This window comes from Myxocyprinus asiaticus, chromosome 32, assembly GCF_019703515.2.
Source record: "Myxocyprinus asiaticus isolate MX2 ecotype Aquarium Trade chromosome 32, UBuf_Myxa_2, whole genome shotgun sequence".
NCBI classification, from domain to species: domain Eukaryota; kingdom Metazoa; phylum Chordata; class Actinopteri; order Cypriniformes; family Catostomidae; genus Myxocyprinus; species Myxocyprinus asiaticus.
The window spans coordinates 32,360,513-32,375,005 of record NC_059375.1 but is presented as its reverse complement, the minus strand read 5'-3'; the positions used below and the strand labels follow the sequence as shown (position 1 = coordinate 32,375,005).

At 37.5% G+C, this 14,493-nt stretch overlaps 1 protein-coding gene across 2 annotated transcripts in view; it reads right to left on the bottom strand.

Annotated features, from left to right (window-relative positions):
• LOC127422981 (RNA binding protein fox-1 homolog 3-like) overlaps positions 1-14,493 on the bottom strand; it is a 624,242-nt gene that overhangs the window by 16,436 nt on the left and 593,313 nt on the right. For both annotated transcript variants that reach the window (XM_051666939.1, XM_051666938.1), the window contains 4 exons: positions 11,204-11,336; positions 10,349-10,388; positions 6,148-6,212; positions 1,797-1,875 (listed from right to left, as the gene is read on the bottom strand). In XM_051666939.1, coding sequence (XP_051522899.1) covers positions 1,797-1,875; positions 6,148-6,212; positions 10,349-10,388; positions 11,204-11,336 — 317 coding nt within the window. The remainder of the gene's footprint in view (positions 1-1,796; positions 1,876-6,147; positions 6,213-10,348; positions 10,389-11,203; positions 11,337-14,493) is intronic.

Genomic DNA, 14,493 nt, shown 5'->3' with positions numbered 1-14,493 from the left:
GCATGCATAATAATTATAAAATAATTAGCAAAATGTTGTTTCAAATGGTTTTAGATGGAAGACAACAACTGCAAGACAACTTCCCAAAATTATTTCATGTCAGCTACCCAAGTTAAATTTGGCTTTAGTGAGTAATAATTGCTTACCAGTAGGCCATTCACTTTATAAGGAACAGCAACATGGTTTATTTGTTAGAATGATTGCTGATGCAAATGATGTGAGCGACTTTAATTAAACATGTAAAACCATCTAAGAGACAAAAAACATCTGATTGTGACATGTTGACAAATATTTCTCACATTAAAGCTGAAGTGTTAAAACACTTTCTCCTGTGAGCCTGGGTAGCTCAGTGAGTATTGACGCTGACTACAACCCCTGGAGTCGCAAGTTCGAATCCAGGTTGTGCTGAGTGACTCCAGCCAGGACTCCTAAGGAACCCAATTGGCCCGGTTGCTAGGGAGGGTAAAGTCACATGGGGTAACCTCCTCGTGGTCGTGATTAGTGGTTTCTCGCTCTCAATGGGGCACGCGGTATGTTGTGCGTGGATCGCGGAGAATAGCATGAGCCTCCACATGCTGGAAGTCTCCGTGGTGTCATGCACAGCAAGCCACGTGTTAAGATGCACGGATTGACTGTCTCAGAAGTGGAGGCAACTGAGGCTTGTCCTCCTGTGCCACCACGAGAACCTAGTAAGTAGTGGGAATTGGGCATGCCAAATTGGGGAAAAAAGGGGATAATAATATATATATATATATATATATATATATATATATATATCTTTTTTCCTCATTAAAGAAGTCCTAAAAAACTAAAGAAATTAATAGTAATTTTGAAACATATGTATAAAATCATGACCACTCACATGAGATATAGTCATTTCAGTAACCTTATAAAAGCTGTTTTATTCTACATGGAGAGAGTCCACTCATGGGGGCTGCCATGTTAGGATATCATGACCAGTCAAATACTACTTGCTTAATCTCAGTAACCACCCTGTTATTGGACACTTTCACTCATGGATTAAATTAATCATGGTTGACACTGAATAGTAAATTACTAAAATAGCATCAGTACAAATTGTGTTTGAATGATGCTGTATTCAATCTCCTTTTCAGTGTAAGTCCAAGATTACATATTCAGAAAATGACTGAGTGCACCTTTAATATGCAGAGACAACTATACGTAAGCCCTTAGTAGGTTAATTTTGTTGAAAACTGTAAACACTACGTCTCCGTGGTGCTACAAATAGCTGACTCAACCAGTGGTATGAGTTGGGGGTGGGACTATCTGCTTGTGTGATCAACAGAAGACGGGGGACAATATTTATTTTTTCCAATTTCCGTTCACACTTCAGCTTTAAGCAAACAAAACAAAAATGTGAGGAAGAAAATCACTATTTTTGCAACTAAATATTCAAAAACTCTCAAATAATTATATTGGCATAGGAACAAAAATATTTATTTTAATAAAACATTTTCTCAATTCAACACCATTGTTAATTTGGTGGGTACAAGTAAATTATGGACCCTGAACATACATGATTGTGTATAATATTAAAGACCTTAGCCACCCCAACAACACATCTCCAGCTCACAGCCTACATATACTTCTTCCCTCAAAATTATTTTTACAATCTATTTACAATCATTACTGTTTTTCATTTTAATTCAGTTGAAGAATCTAAAATGATTATTACTGCATTATTACTGTTGCAATGGGCTTTGTTGTTGGGGTGCTTGGGTCTGTGGAATGTTAGGGCATGGATTAATGTTTCATGCTTGAAGTTCTGCACTCACCATAGTGCCCACACTGTACGTGGCTGCAGGTCCAATCGTGTGGTGATACGGGTCTGCTGTTGCATAGACTCTGCCATAGCTACAGGGGATAGCAAGAAAGACGGAGGGGGCATTAAAGCTTCGAAAAAGATGGTATGCTCCAGTGATTTCTGTTCATTTGAACTAGATCCATTATCACTACACCCTACCTCTCTCTCTCTCTTTCTCTATCTCTCGTTCTTTCTCTATCCCCCCAGTCTGTCTGATAAAAATGCAATCACTGGCTCGCCATAAATTAATGGTATAAAGGTAAGACTGTGTGAAAGTGATCTGTGCTCTGTTGTTGTTTTTGGGGTAAAAATAGTGAGTATTTTATCTTATGAGGATGTGGTAAAAATTATATTGGTCTGAGAGGGACAGACATTGCAAAAACAACAACAACAACAACAACAACAACAACAACAACAACAATAGTAATGTAGGAGAGAAAGGAGAAAATATAAAGAAACAGAAGTGAAAAGACAATTATATCCTCCAAGCTAAAAATTCCACTGTCATTATATTTTTGCAATAGCTACACAATAAGCAAAGGTACAGATTAAAACCACACTTGTATACATTCAGGTAAGGGTCAACTATATAATGAAGGTACATCTGAATTGAAAAATTGAACTGTGTTCTCAGAACAAGGGTATTTTTGATAAATGTCAAGTTGGGGCAAGTCACGTGTTGTAAATTGTTATAAAGTAAACAATGTATTAATTACAATATTTGTTGACCAAAAACATTTCATTTGAATTAAATTATGATGAAAAGCCTAACGTAGTTTGTTCCACTGTGACATTCTACCCCAAATAGTGTGACAATAGCAGGGTCAAAAGGTCAATGTGCATTCAATTAACTGTATCTTTTCTCCTTGGCAATAACTGTGGAAATGTTCAAAGCTTTTTTGTAGCCAAGACTTTAAGGTATGTGGCTAGGCAGAAATTGACTTTTAATAATACACCGAACCTGAGAAATATTTACTTGAGTAAAAAGTGTCTCTCTTATGGATTTTGTGCTGTTGTTGTTGTGTGTACATCACAAACACAGAGAGAGAGAGGCAGAGTGTTTATGTTCATAGCTCTCTATATCCTTTCCACGCTCCTTTGCCCCATCTCTTGTTTACCCTGGATGCACTGTAAAGAGGCACAGGGCTGGTGGCTGCAGAGGCGTTCTGACTCTTTTCATTGTTGCCGGTTTGGAACTAATTCCTCCAAGCTGGGCCTTACTTCTTTCTTTCTTTATTTATTTATTAACCCCCAACACTTCCTTCTTCATTTGTTGACTTTCCCTACAAACACACACTTGCAAATGAGGGCCTGCGGGGAGCAGATAAGGCGTGCCAAGCCGGGTGCTGAAGGCACGGACTGAGAGAGGAGAAAAGAGGAGCGAGGGGGAAATCCTGGGCCCAGACATGCTATTACATATGGAAATACTATCGGATCTAACCAGGTTTTTGTCGTCTGGAATTATTACAACATCAAAGGTCAGGCCAGCTCAGTGGAGTGAGAGAGCTGAGCGGAGGGGATTTTAATGGCTTGTGACAGGCAGTGCAGATGAGGGTGACTGGGAATCCCCTAAAAACACTCCAGCTGGACAGAGATACTTAACCTAGAGCTTAACTAGCCAATGGGAATGACACACGCCAGATTAAAACCAGACACATTGCTAGTTCTAGCATTTTATTTTTTAAAGTGTGCTTTTCCTATCCTCACCCGCATGTTTTTCCGAACCCATCTGAATTACTTTCTTCCATGGAACACAAAATGGCAGAATTGTAGCCTTACCATTCACTTTTATTGGACAGAAAAATATACAATAAAAGTGAATGGTGACTGAACATAACATACTGCCTAACATCAACTTTTGTGTTCCATGGAAGATAGAAAGTGTTATGGGTTTGGAACAATGTAAGGATGAGTAAATGATGAGAGAATTATCATTTTTGGATGTGCTATCCCTTTCATTATTACTACTGTTTACTATTGCTTTTTCAAAGCCACTAACACCAAGTGTTAAACTTTGTCATGTAACTCCTCTTGCACTAATTGTGCTAAGCACATGAATGATACCTCAATTTTTGCTGCATTTTGAGGAGAGGTGTGCTTTTACTTTTCTAAGTGATTGATTTACGATGAGGGATGGTAAAACGGGCAAAAAATATCCAGGTTTACATTAAAGGAGGGACTCAAGCCCTATTTAGGGACCAGAATATCACAGACAATAATCATAGACAATAGAATCATAGAATGCCCTAGCAACTCCATAGACACACTAACAACTACTCAAAACACCCTAGTAATCACAAAGCAACGCCCTGGCAACACTCACATTTTCTTCTGAAAATTACATATCTAGTAAAGCAATATTGCTTAATACTCTGCTCAGAAGCTTCTATAGTTTAAACATTTACTTTTAAACCCCTCCACCAAGACAAATCAAATTAGCTTGTGAAATGCAGAGCTGACTTATGTGAAACCGAGGAGGTGAAAGACAAGTGATGCAGAATGAGGTAGAGAGAGAGAGAGAGAGAGAGAGAGAGAGAGAGAGAGAGAGAGAGAGAGAGAAACGAGAGTGAAAGTGAAAGAGGGGCCACAGGAAGAGGGCTGAAATAAGTGCAGTGGAATGCCAGTCTTGTCACCTGCTCTGATGTGGATCTGTGCTTGGCTCTGATAAATCTTACATTATCTTGGCTCTTCAGGCTGGCAGGCAGGGCTGTGCCTTATCGCCACTGACATGCTCAATCTTGCCTAGATTAAACCAATGCCTGGCCTGATCCAACCTGACAGGGTCCCCACAGGTCCTGGATAAATTACTGACAACCCTGCACCATCTTCGTCTTCTCGCACACACACTTACACACAACCCTATGACCTGAAGTGAGTAAGCTAAGTGGTTGCAGAAGTTCAGGTTAATATCAAGTTTAAAGATGAGAGTGTATGAAAGATAGAGAAGCGATATGGAAATGGTTGCATTTAGGCATTTAACCCCCATTTTGCATTTAAAGAGATAGTTCACCCCAAAATGAAAATTCATTGTTTATTCACCCTCATGAAATCCCAGATGCATATGACTTTCTTTCTTCTGCTGAATATCTCAGCTCTGTAGGTCCACACAATGCAAGTGAATGGGGATGAGTATTTTGAAGCTCCAAAAGGACATAAAGGCAGCATAAATATAATCCAAATGACTCAGTGGTTTAATCCATATCTTCAGAAGTGATATGAAAGGTGTGGGTGAAAACAGATTCATTTTTAAGTCTGTTTTTTTTACTATTAATCTCCACTTTCACATTCTTCTTCTTTTGTTTTTGGCTATTTGCATTCTTCGTGCTTATTGCCACCTACTGGGCAGGGAGGATAATTTATAGTAGAAAAGTACTTAAATACTAATCGGTTTCTCACCCACACTTATCATATCGCTTCTGAATACATAGATTTAACCACTGGAGTCTTATGGATTACTTTTATGCTGCCTTTATCGGCTTTTTGGAGCTAAAAAATGTTGGATCCCATTCACATGCATTGTGTCGACCAACAGAGCTGAAATATTCATCTTAAAATCTTCGTTTGTGTTCTGCAGAAGAAAGAAAGTCATACACATCTGGGATGACATGAGGGTGAATTTATTTATTTTTGGGTGAACTATCCCTTTAAGGCATTTAATGAGAGAGCAACTCTTATATGAAAACTCCTATACTGTAGGTTCAGAAGAAATGTGTTTCAGTTCAACACTTACTTCAGAATTTATATAGCTGAATTACGGTTAAGTTTCGACTAATAATGTGTTGACAGGCCTTAAAATACAGGGTCTCCTTATTTGTTAACATTTTAAATCCACAAAATATCAGCTGTACACAATTTTAAACCAGAGAAAGAGTTGTAAATATTAATCAAATATTATACTTTTTAATATTTTTTTCTTTTAAAAATTGTTAAAGACCCCAAGAAATGGCTTGTCCAGTGCAAAATATCTTGACATTTCTGTGTTGATGTTTTTTATGTTGAAACAGGAAGTTGTGGTGAAACATATCGAAGATGAGAAGACATTCTCATTCTAGAGAGCATTTGATTGGTCAAAAATTTGGTGTGTGCAAGATGAATCATCAATATTTTTGGTTAGTTTTCCCAGAAGATAAAGCCTGTAACTTTTAAATGCAGATATCTGCTAGAAGTTCATTTTGTCATCTTTTAGTTGTACTCTGGCATTTACAGTGCAGTCTCAAAGCTAACAGAAATGGATTAAAGCTGCAAAACTCAAAATTTCATGGGTTCTTTTACATCTTGCAATCAATAAAAGACAAACAAAGGTAGCACTATATGGTTCTTACCTGTCACTGTAGGCTGCTGCAGCTGCAGCAGCTGGTTGGGCATATCTGTATGCTGCATAGCCACCCTGTCAATTACATAAGGGCATCCGTCAGACACATGCAAACAGCAGGGCATCAGTGACAAGAGATCATGTACTGTCACACTGTCCTTATAGACTGCCAAAGCTTTGGAACCATCTGTCCACATTACTTGAAGTAATAACAATGCAACTCAATCAAGGAGAAAAAAATTCACCATTTTGCTCTTTTATTTTAGCAGTTTTTTTTTTTTAGTTTTTTTTTTTTTACATTTTGCCAGCCACTTTTTTGCAAGCCATTTGGATTTTTCCAATTCAAATACATAAAAAAAGAACTCCCTATCTCTACAATACATACAGTATATATAGTTATTTTTTATGTATTTGAATTGGAAATTAACACTGTTATTTTTGGAAGCCAGTTTAGGCTGCCCCTAAAATTACGATTCCTTTCCAACTTTATTTTGAAAATAGTAGAAAGAGATCAGGGATGACTTGCAAGCCACCTTGGCTGGTAGCATAAAAAGAACCAGTATTTAACTGGTGGGTGTGTTAAAAGGATATTTCCTGCAAAAGTGAAAATTCTGTCATTGTTTACTCAAACTTAAGTTGTTCCAAATCACCAAACACAAAAGGATATATTATGCAAAACGACAGCCTCCATTCATCGTAATTGTATAGAAAACAGATGCTATACAAGTAAATGGTGACTGAGGCTCATACTGCATAACATCTCCTTTTGCAATACATGGAATAAAGTCATTTGGGTTTGGAACAACATAAGGATGAGTAAATGATGACTGAATTTTGATTTTTTTGGGTGAACTATCCTTTTAATTTCAAACCCCTCACTCAACTCAAATGAAATAGTTGATCTTTGCAGATCTTAACAGTCCACAGAGGCCTAAAAACTCAGTTCCAATCTGTATCTGTGCAAGAATGCAGCCGAAAAGCCCCTTGTCAATGCTCACTAAAATCACTACTGAGTGATTTAGGTGGTATTTAGTGTGCCAATACAGCTTTTTGTGAAGAGCTGAAAGAAGCCTTTCTGTTTAATGGGGAATTGTCAGATTGACTTGCATTAGCTCTTCTTATAGATCTCGGCATGGCTACAGATGCCTAACAGCCCGAGTCCAAAAGCTAAACATCTGAGCACATTCACTCATCTACGCCGAGTGAAGTGATAGCGGTACAACCAGTGGCTTGACTTTCCGCGATGCATCAATTGCATCAATTGAAATGGCAAGGCTGGGCAACTATTGATCAGTATGGTAAGTGGCAATCTGGTATTAACAATTAAAATCAGTCAATGTTTGCTTACTGCGAACGAACCAAATGGAAGATTTGGCTGAAGCTATTGAAGGGGCCTTTTAATTAATGTGGCTGGCCAATACGAGTCGCCTGGCTCAGTGCCCAAGGGAGCGGTCGTGACATGCAAAACGTGCTCATCAGTGGGCAGAGAACGGCAGAAGACAACACTAAATATTGCTTGCATTAGCATTAGATAACATGTGACAATGCTATTAATTGCTTCATTCAAGCTAGCTATTAATAGCCGCATTGTAAGCAGCATCCAATGACATTTTCAGAGACTGTTAGCCGCAATGACCGAACAACAGTGGTGATGTTGTCTGCTGGTTTTCTTTGGATTATATTTTGTGAACACTTATACTACAAATGCCAAGCTTTTAAACAACAGGGGAATGTATTTGCTGGCTGCAAGAGGGTATCTAAGTGCTCGGGTGTTTATTGAACTGTCTGTTTTAATGAAACGCAGCACTGCTCTTTGTTATTTTAGCACGCTGACATCACTGGTACATTATGTGAATAATCGCCATGCCAGAGCGCATGCAGGACCGAGGCATCACAGAACCAGGACACACTGAATTATAGATGCTCTCATTTATTTTTCAGCTCGGGATTAATGTCCGACGGTACTCTGCTAAGATCAAATGTTTAGCTGAAGTCTACGAAAAATCTGGTCACAGAATTACACGGTTTACATGGATTCCTTAAGAAACGAGTTGTGCTTTGAAATCTTGTGGTTTCACAGGATTCATGGTGGGTGTGGGGGGTCGTAGAGAGTGATTCTGACTATTTTGGCAGACGAACGTATGACAGTTCGACTATGAGATCTATCTGGGACTGAAGCCACAATCCTAGCTATGAGTTTGCAAACTTGGCAGCCAAATATACCATTGTGGACGCCAGGTGAAACATCACAGTAATGTCCGTGCTCATCTGTCCTGCTTCAGATCTAAATGTTGAATTAATTTCCATTTTTCATGCAGTGAGAGGGAGGCATGCTCTCTGATCACCTAACTGATTAATATGTTTTGACGCTTTGTCAAAAACAATAGGGCTTGGGCACAAAATTAGGCTGTAGCATGAGGCCTTTGGGCTGCATTCTTATGGAAGCTGAGAGAGAGGTGGATCAAATGAGTGCCATAAATTAAAACAAAACACTGTAACATCGACTTCATTGACTTGATCTGGCATGATATTCCTCCCACTTAGAGGGAAACCAGTCAGTGATGGAGGAGAAAATGTAGAAGACAATAAATGTGTAGGGGGTTCATGTTTGGTTCATTCCACATTGTACATGTTAGTATTTGCATGAAGTCCGTGGAGATCAACTAAAGCTGTGCCTTCAAAGCAAGCCATGTTGGAAGAGTGCTGTGTGTGATTGCATCGTGGCATGTAGCAGCATGCACAAGGGACCCGATAAGGCTTTTAGTATGCCACGAATGGGTCATCCTGGTGGATTTGCACATGGTGACCTGAGCTGACCCTTGGCCTTATGAAAGATTCAGCGCCAGCTGCTCAGGTTATGCTTAGTGAGAAGAGAAGACTGAGTGTATGTCTCCTCCGTCAGGGCATTTGGCATGGCATGTGAGTGCCCTGTCCTGGCAGAGCTCATAGCAGTGTGACAAAGATCAAGTGCTGCATTAAACCTGTGTACCAGTGTTGGGGAAGCTACTTTGAAACTGTAACATCACTGTAAACTTCCATCAAACGCTAATCATTTGGAAATTCTTTTTTATTTTAGATTATTATCTTCTGCGATCAAATTTTTATTAGGGTAATAAAAAAAAATAAAAAAAGTTTTGTAAATGTAAGTTGTAAATGTACCTGTATATCACAAACATATGTGAGCCACGGTCTATTTTAGATCATTTTCATGTAAATTAACTGATCAAAAAAATCTTCACCGACTCAAGTCCCTGCACCGTATTTTAGTTTTTTTTTTTTTTTTTTTTAAAGATAAATATTTAGATAAATGCTGGAGTTCATAACCATGTATTTAGCTAAATATTTTAAAGGACTTATTTTTATGGGGAAATATATTTTTTATAGCTACATTTACAAAAAGTGCATTGAATATTAGGGGCAATATGATTCTAAATATATAAATATGTAAATAAAAAATATAAATAAATATACATAACAATAAATTTTTTCTTGAACAAAAACAGTTTTTTTATTTTTATGAATGAATAATTCAATTAGAGTGACAGCAGTAAACTTGAACAGAAAAATCTACTTTAAACAAAACAAAAAATAAAATCTATATGTATTATATATTTTTAATAAATAATAATAATATTCATATTAATAATATAATATAATTATTATTATTATTTATATAATAACAATAATAAATATAATAAAAGTAAATGATTATTATTATCACTATTTATTATTATTATTATTATCATAAATGACATATTTTATTATTATAAAATAATATTATACAATTATTAACTAAATATTTTGTAAAAAACCCCAAAACAAAACAAAACAAAACAAAAAAAAGACCTAAAATGCCATGCAGGGACTTAGGCCAAGCCATGCAATGGTAAATTGCTGAACGTCCGAACGAACTGATTCACTAAAATGAAACAGAAGTCTCAAGACCGCTACATGTTAGAAAGAACACAACTTATGAGCGCGGTAACTGGAAAAACTTGTTACTGGAAAAGCTATATTATTTTGAAAACAACTTAAATATTGTCACAGAAAAAATCTAACTGAAAAAGTAGTTAAGTTAGTAGGGTCGCTACTTTTAGTTCGTTTTTCTACAACATTGCTGTGTATTGACATCAGTTTGCTACATGTGCTTCCTCCCTCAATTTTCAGAGACAATGGGAATGATGTGAAAAGGAAAAAGGGTGTGTACTCACATAGATCTCAGCACCGTAGAAGCCATCTTGGTAAACCACACTGCAACAAGAAATACACAATACATCACCACAAAATGTCTATTGAGTTTCCTCTTGGTGTATAGAGAAGGAAATAAATTATGTAGCATTGCATTCATTCACCAGACAACACAATGCAACTCCAGACTGAGATGAAGCGACAAAAATATAGCAGATTAGGAAAGATGGCCATTTTCTGTGCTTAGAGAAAAACAATGTTGTTTTATAATGGGCTTTGCTCTGTCTTGTCACTGGGGAAAACTAGCAAGAGTCGCTGGTCCAGCCAACCATTAGATTGTAACTCACTTTATAGCCATCAAGTGTTCATGTTGCAGGTTAAGAATATAGCACCTATAATGTGAAAATGGCCCTTTAATGACAGAGCTTTTAAGTGCTGAAGTTTACCTAATAATGGCCTCAGCCCAGGAGGAAAACTGGGCAAGCTATTTGCACATATGAAGTGTCTGGCTGGTGTGTATGGTTTCCCCCCAACAACTGACTAGGCAATAAGTGAGGTTGCATACTTTATCTAGTTTTTCATATGTATAGTTTAGTTTTGATATTTTGTTATACCGGTTCTTTAATTAGCATGCTGTGCTTTAGCAGTTAGACAGTTTGCATGGTAAAACCCTTTTCAGAAAAGTTGCGTCTTTAAATTTATCCTCTTTAAAGCATTGCTGCTACAGCAATATACATGCAGACGGACATCTTTGGCCATTGCATCACATCTTGTGCTGTTTTTTTAAACATCCATCAGTTAGACCACAACCAATTCAGCATTTTCAGCAGGGTTGATTTTACACATCACTAGTATGTTTTGGGTGATTGATAACTCACGCTCCATAAGCAGGAATGGGAGGGGGTGGAGGTGCAGCACGGAACGTGTTGTAAACGGCACGACCTCTGCCTCTCAAGTGGGCACCCCTGTAAGCCACTGTCGCCCCTGTGGTTGGGTAGGGGAAACCTGTCACTGTAAAAGAGGAGAGAAAGAAAGACAGAAAGAGATTTAGGAAGAAAAATAAATGTCTCACAATGACTTGACAAATGCTTTTGCTTCCAAGGGCGCACATGCCACCAGCAATTGGCTTTTTGGTCTGTAGAGTGACAACACACTGTCATCCTTAAATGTGCTCAGACACAACATTCATAGCTGCTCTAAAACAACCCTGACTGATTTCAAGTGGTGTGTCATGTTGACACAACACAAGAAAGGCAACAGGTTAAAGGGTCAATCTCTAAGCCAGTGGTTCTCAGCTGGTTTTGCTTCAGGATTCAGATTTTACATTGGACATTAAGGGCTAAATTTTAAGAGTGCTAGCACTAAGCACAGCGCTATGCTTTAATTCACAGGTGCAAATTCAATGGGCATGGCCAAGAAGTTTTGCTATTTTTGTGCAAACATGTACTAAGTCTAGACGCAAGTGGGTTTGGCGAAATTGCGCACGCAAAGCGCTAATGGGCTGGGTCAAGTGCAATTTAATTCTGATGTTTTTCTCAGAATCGCACCATTGCACCATCTTCGTCCTATTTTATAGTCCATTCCTTGTCAAGCACCAGTGATAAAAACAAAGACAGCACATTCATAAGAATTTGGTTGTGTAAATGGACTATATGTAATTAATTTGAACAATATAAATACAGTTCTTTTGTGCATTAACTGTGTCCTTGTTGAATGATACACTCCTTTTATACGCATAAGAAATGTGGTTCTCATCAGGATTTGGATGTAGTCTCCGTCAAGTTATAGAGAATATAAGTAAAATTAATCATTTTCATCTACTGACCACAAATCATGCCTAGTATTATCAGTGACTGTATCGGCCTTCCAGGTTAGGCTGAGGGTCGAGGGATTTTTGCACACAATTTTGATTTTAAAAAATTTATTTATTGATACACAATCAAATTAAACCAAAAATATTTCTAAATTCAAATGACACTTTAAACGAAATGAAAATATAATCAAAATAGGAAGTGGTCAAAAAAATCATACAAAATGTCACCCTCTCCAGCTTCTTCCACCAGCCCCTTTTGCAGTGACTTAAAAATCACAAAAATCACACAAAACACAACAGGTGAAAAACAAAAAAAAAAACAATCATCATCAACTAGATCATAAGTACAATTGTAAATCTAGCCTAAACATTATTTGATGTTTTGTACTTTCAGAGTTTGGACATGAACTTTATTACCACCTGCTGGTGGAATATCCAAACTGCAAATGCAGGAACTGAGTTTAGACTTTGTGAAGAGATTAGATGTGCTTCTCAAATGTCTTAGCGCAATTACCTATTTCTCAGAAAAATAGCAAATTGCAATTTACGGCACTTACATACAATACACCCCCAGTTTGCGTGCATACACCCACAGAAGCGCAAACACTCTCACCCATGCCCACTTGCGCTGGCACAAAAATTGCACTTAGAATTAGCTCTCGAATATTGGATAAGACATTGCACACAGTCATTGCAGGTAGCGCAGTCATGAAAATAGAGCCCTAAGTGACCCAACACACTACCAAAGATGATTATTGTACAAAAGTAAACAAAAATGTTGCAAGTGAAACTGTAGGTAATGTAGGCTGAATCTTCTTTGGCGGTATTTACACTTGGTCACATCATGCATTCTTACTGATCGACAGCTATCTGATCATGAAAAGCCCAAGTGTAAATGCCCTTCAAGACACATTCGAGACAGATAGCAATCCAATCACGCATAAAGATGACAAAGAAAATACAGCACATAACAGTTGATAAGAAAGTTTTGCTATTTTAGTCACCTCCTTCTTTGTGACTATCAGAACAGACCTGCAACCTATAATATTTGGATTGAGACCCACCAATTAAGAACCACCGTCTCTAAGCCAGGGTTTATAAATCTATTCAAAGAGGCATTCTGAACATTCATACAACTTGGCACACCCAGTTTAGTTCTTAAACCACTCTACCAATGAGCTGATGAGTTGAATCAGGAATGGTTTAAGAGAGAACCAGTTCATTAAGTAATAGAAACTGACATGTTCATACTCTTACAATTAAAAATGTGGCATTAATCTGAGTGCAGGGAGAAAGAGACGGTAAGGCATCCCTGTCTGGGGAAACATCGCTGTTGTGTTTATCTCTCAAACCTTGAGCGTGGGGTTTGTGTGAGAGTGTGTTTGGCTGCACTCCTGCTCAGAAGGGGTGTGTGCGAGGCAGGGGAGGTGGTAGGCTGTTGTAGCTGAGACACAAGGTGCTGGCACGTGGGGCCGAGAGAGCAGATGGAGAGGATTGTTTAGATCTGAAATCACAGGCTGGCGCCATCCCTCATCTCTCTCCCCCCACACACTTCTCCAGCCTCAGGCCACCGCTGGGGCTAGACCCAGCCCGGAGGAGAGCAGGGACAACTCAGGGTCAAGACTGGGAGTGGTGGCAGAGTGTTGAGAGAGAATGGGACTTTATGTTCCTTATGGAAAGATACGAGGATGTGAATGTAAAACATGGGTGAATCTCACATAAACATGTCCAGGTAAAATTTGAGAAATATACGTTATTTTGCATGATGAAAATAAAGATTCATATTTTTTGCATTGTGACATTATTTTCATGACAATTAAGCACATCTAAACCACAAATTCTTATTACCGTAATGCGTCTAGATGTTTTACTTCTAAGTTTCTTTGCAAATTTCATTATTCTCAATGGTGATTCTCAATAACTTCTCATTTCTGAACTGTACTGTAAACAATTATTATAACACAATGATTTATTTAATTTAAATCACAAGAAATTAAAGGCAGTAAAACAAATACCAACATAATTTATGAATACTTTAAAATAATATATTGTTTTTAGCATAATAGTTACAAAAATTAGATTTTTATCTATAGTTTAACGGTAATAAGAATTTTGAAGGAAAACATGCTTAATTGTCATGAAAATAGTGTCATAATGCCAAATTAATTTTCTTTAATAACGTAAAATAGAACTAAGTATAAATACATAAAAAATAATGATATTAAATACAATTTATTTATGGAGAGAGAAACAAATGTATTTAAAAAAATTTTTTTTTTTATTTATTTATTGTGATTTTGAGGTGAAATATGACCTGGATATGTTCTTGACATTTTTAATGAGATTCACCCAAAT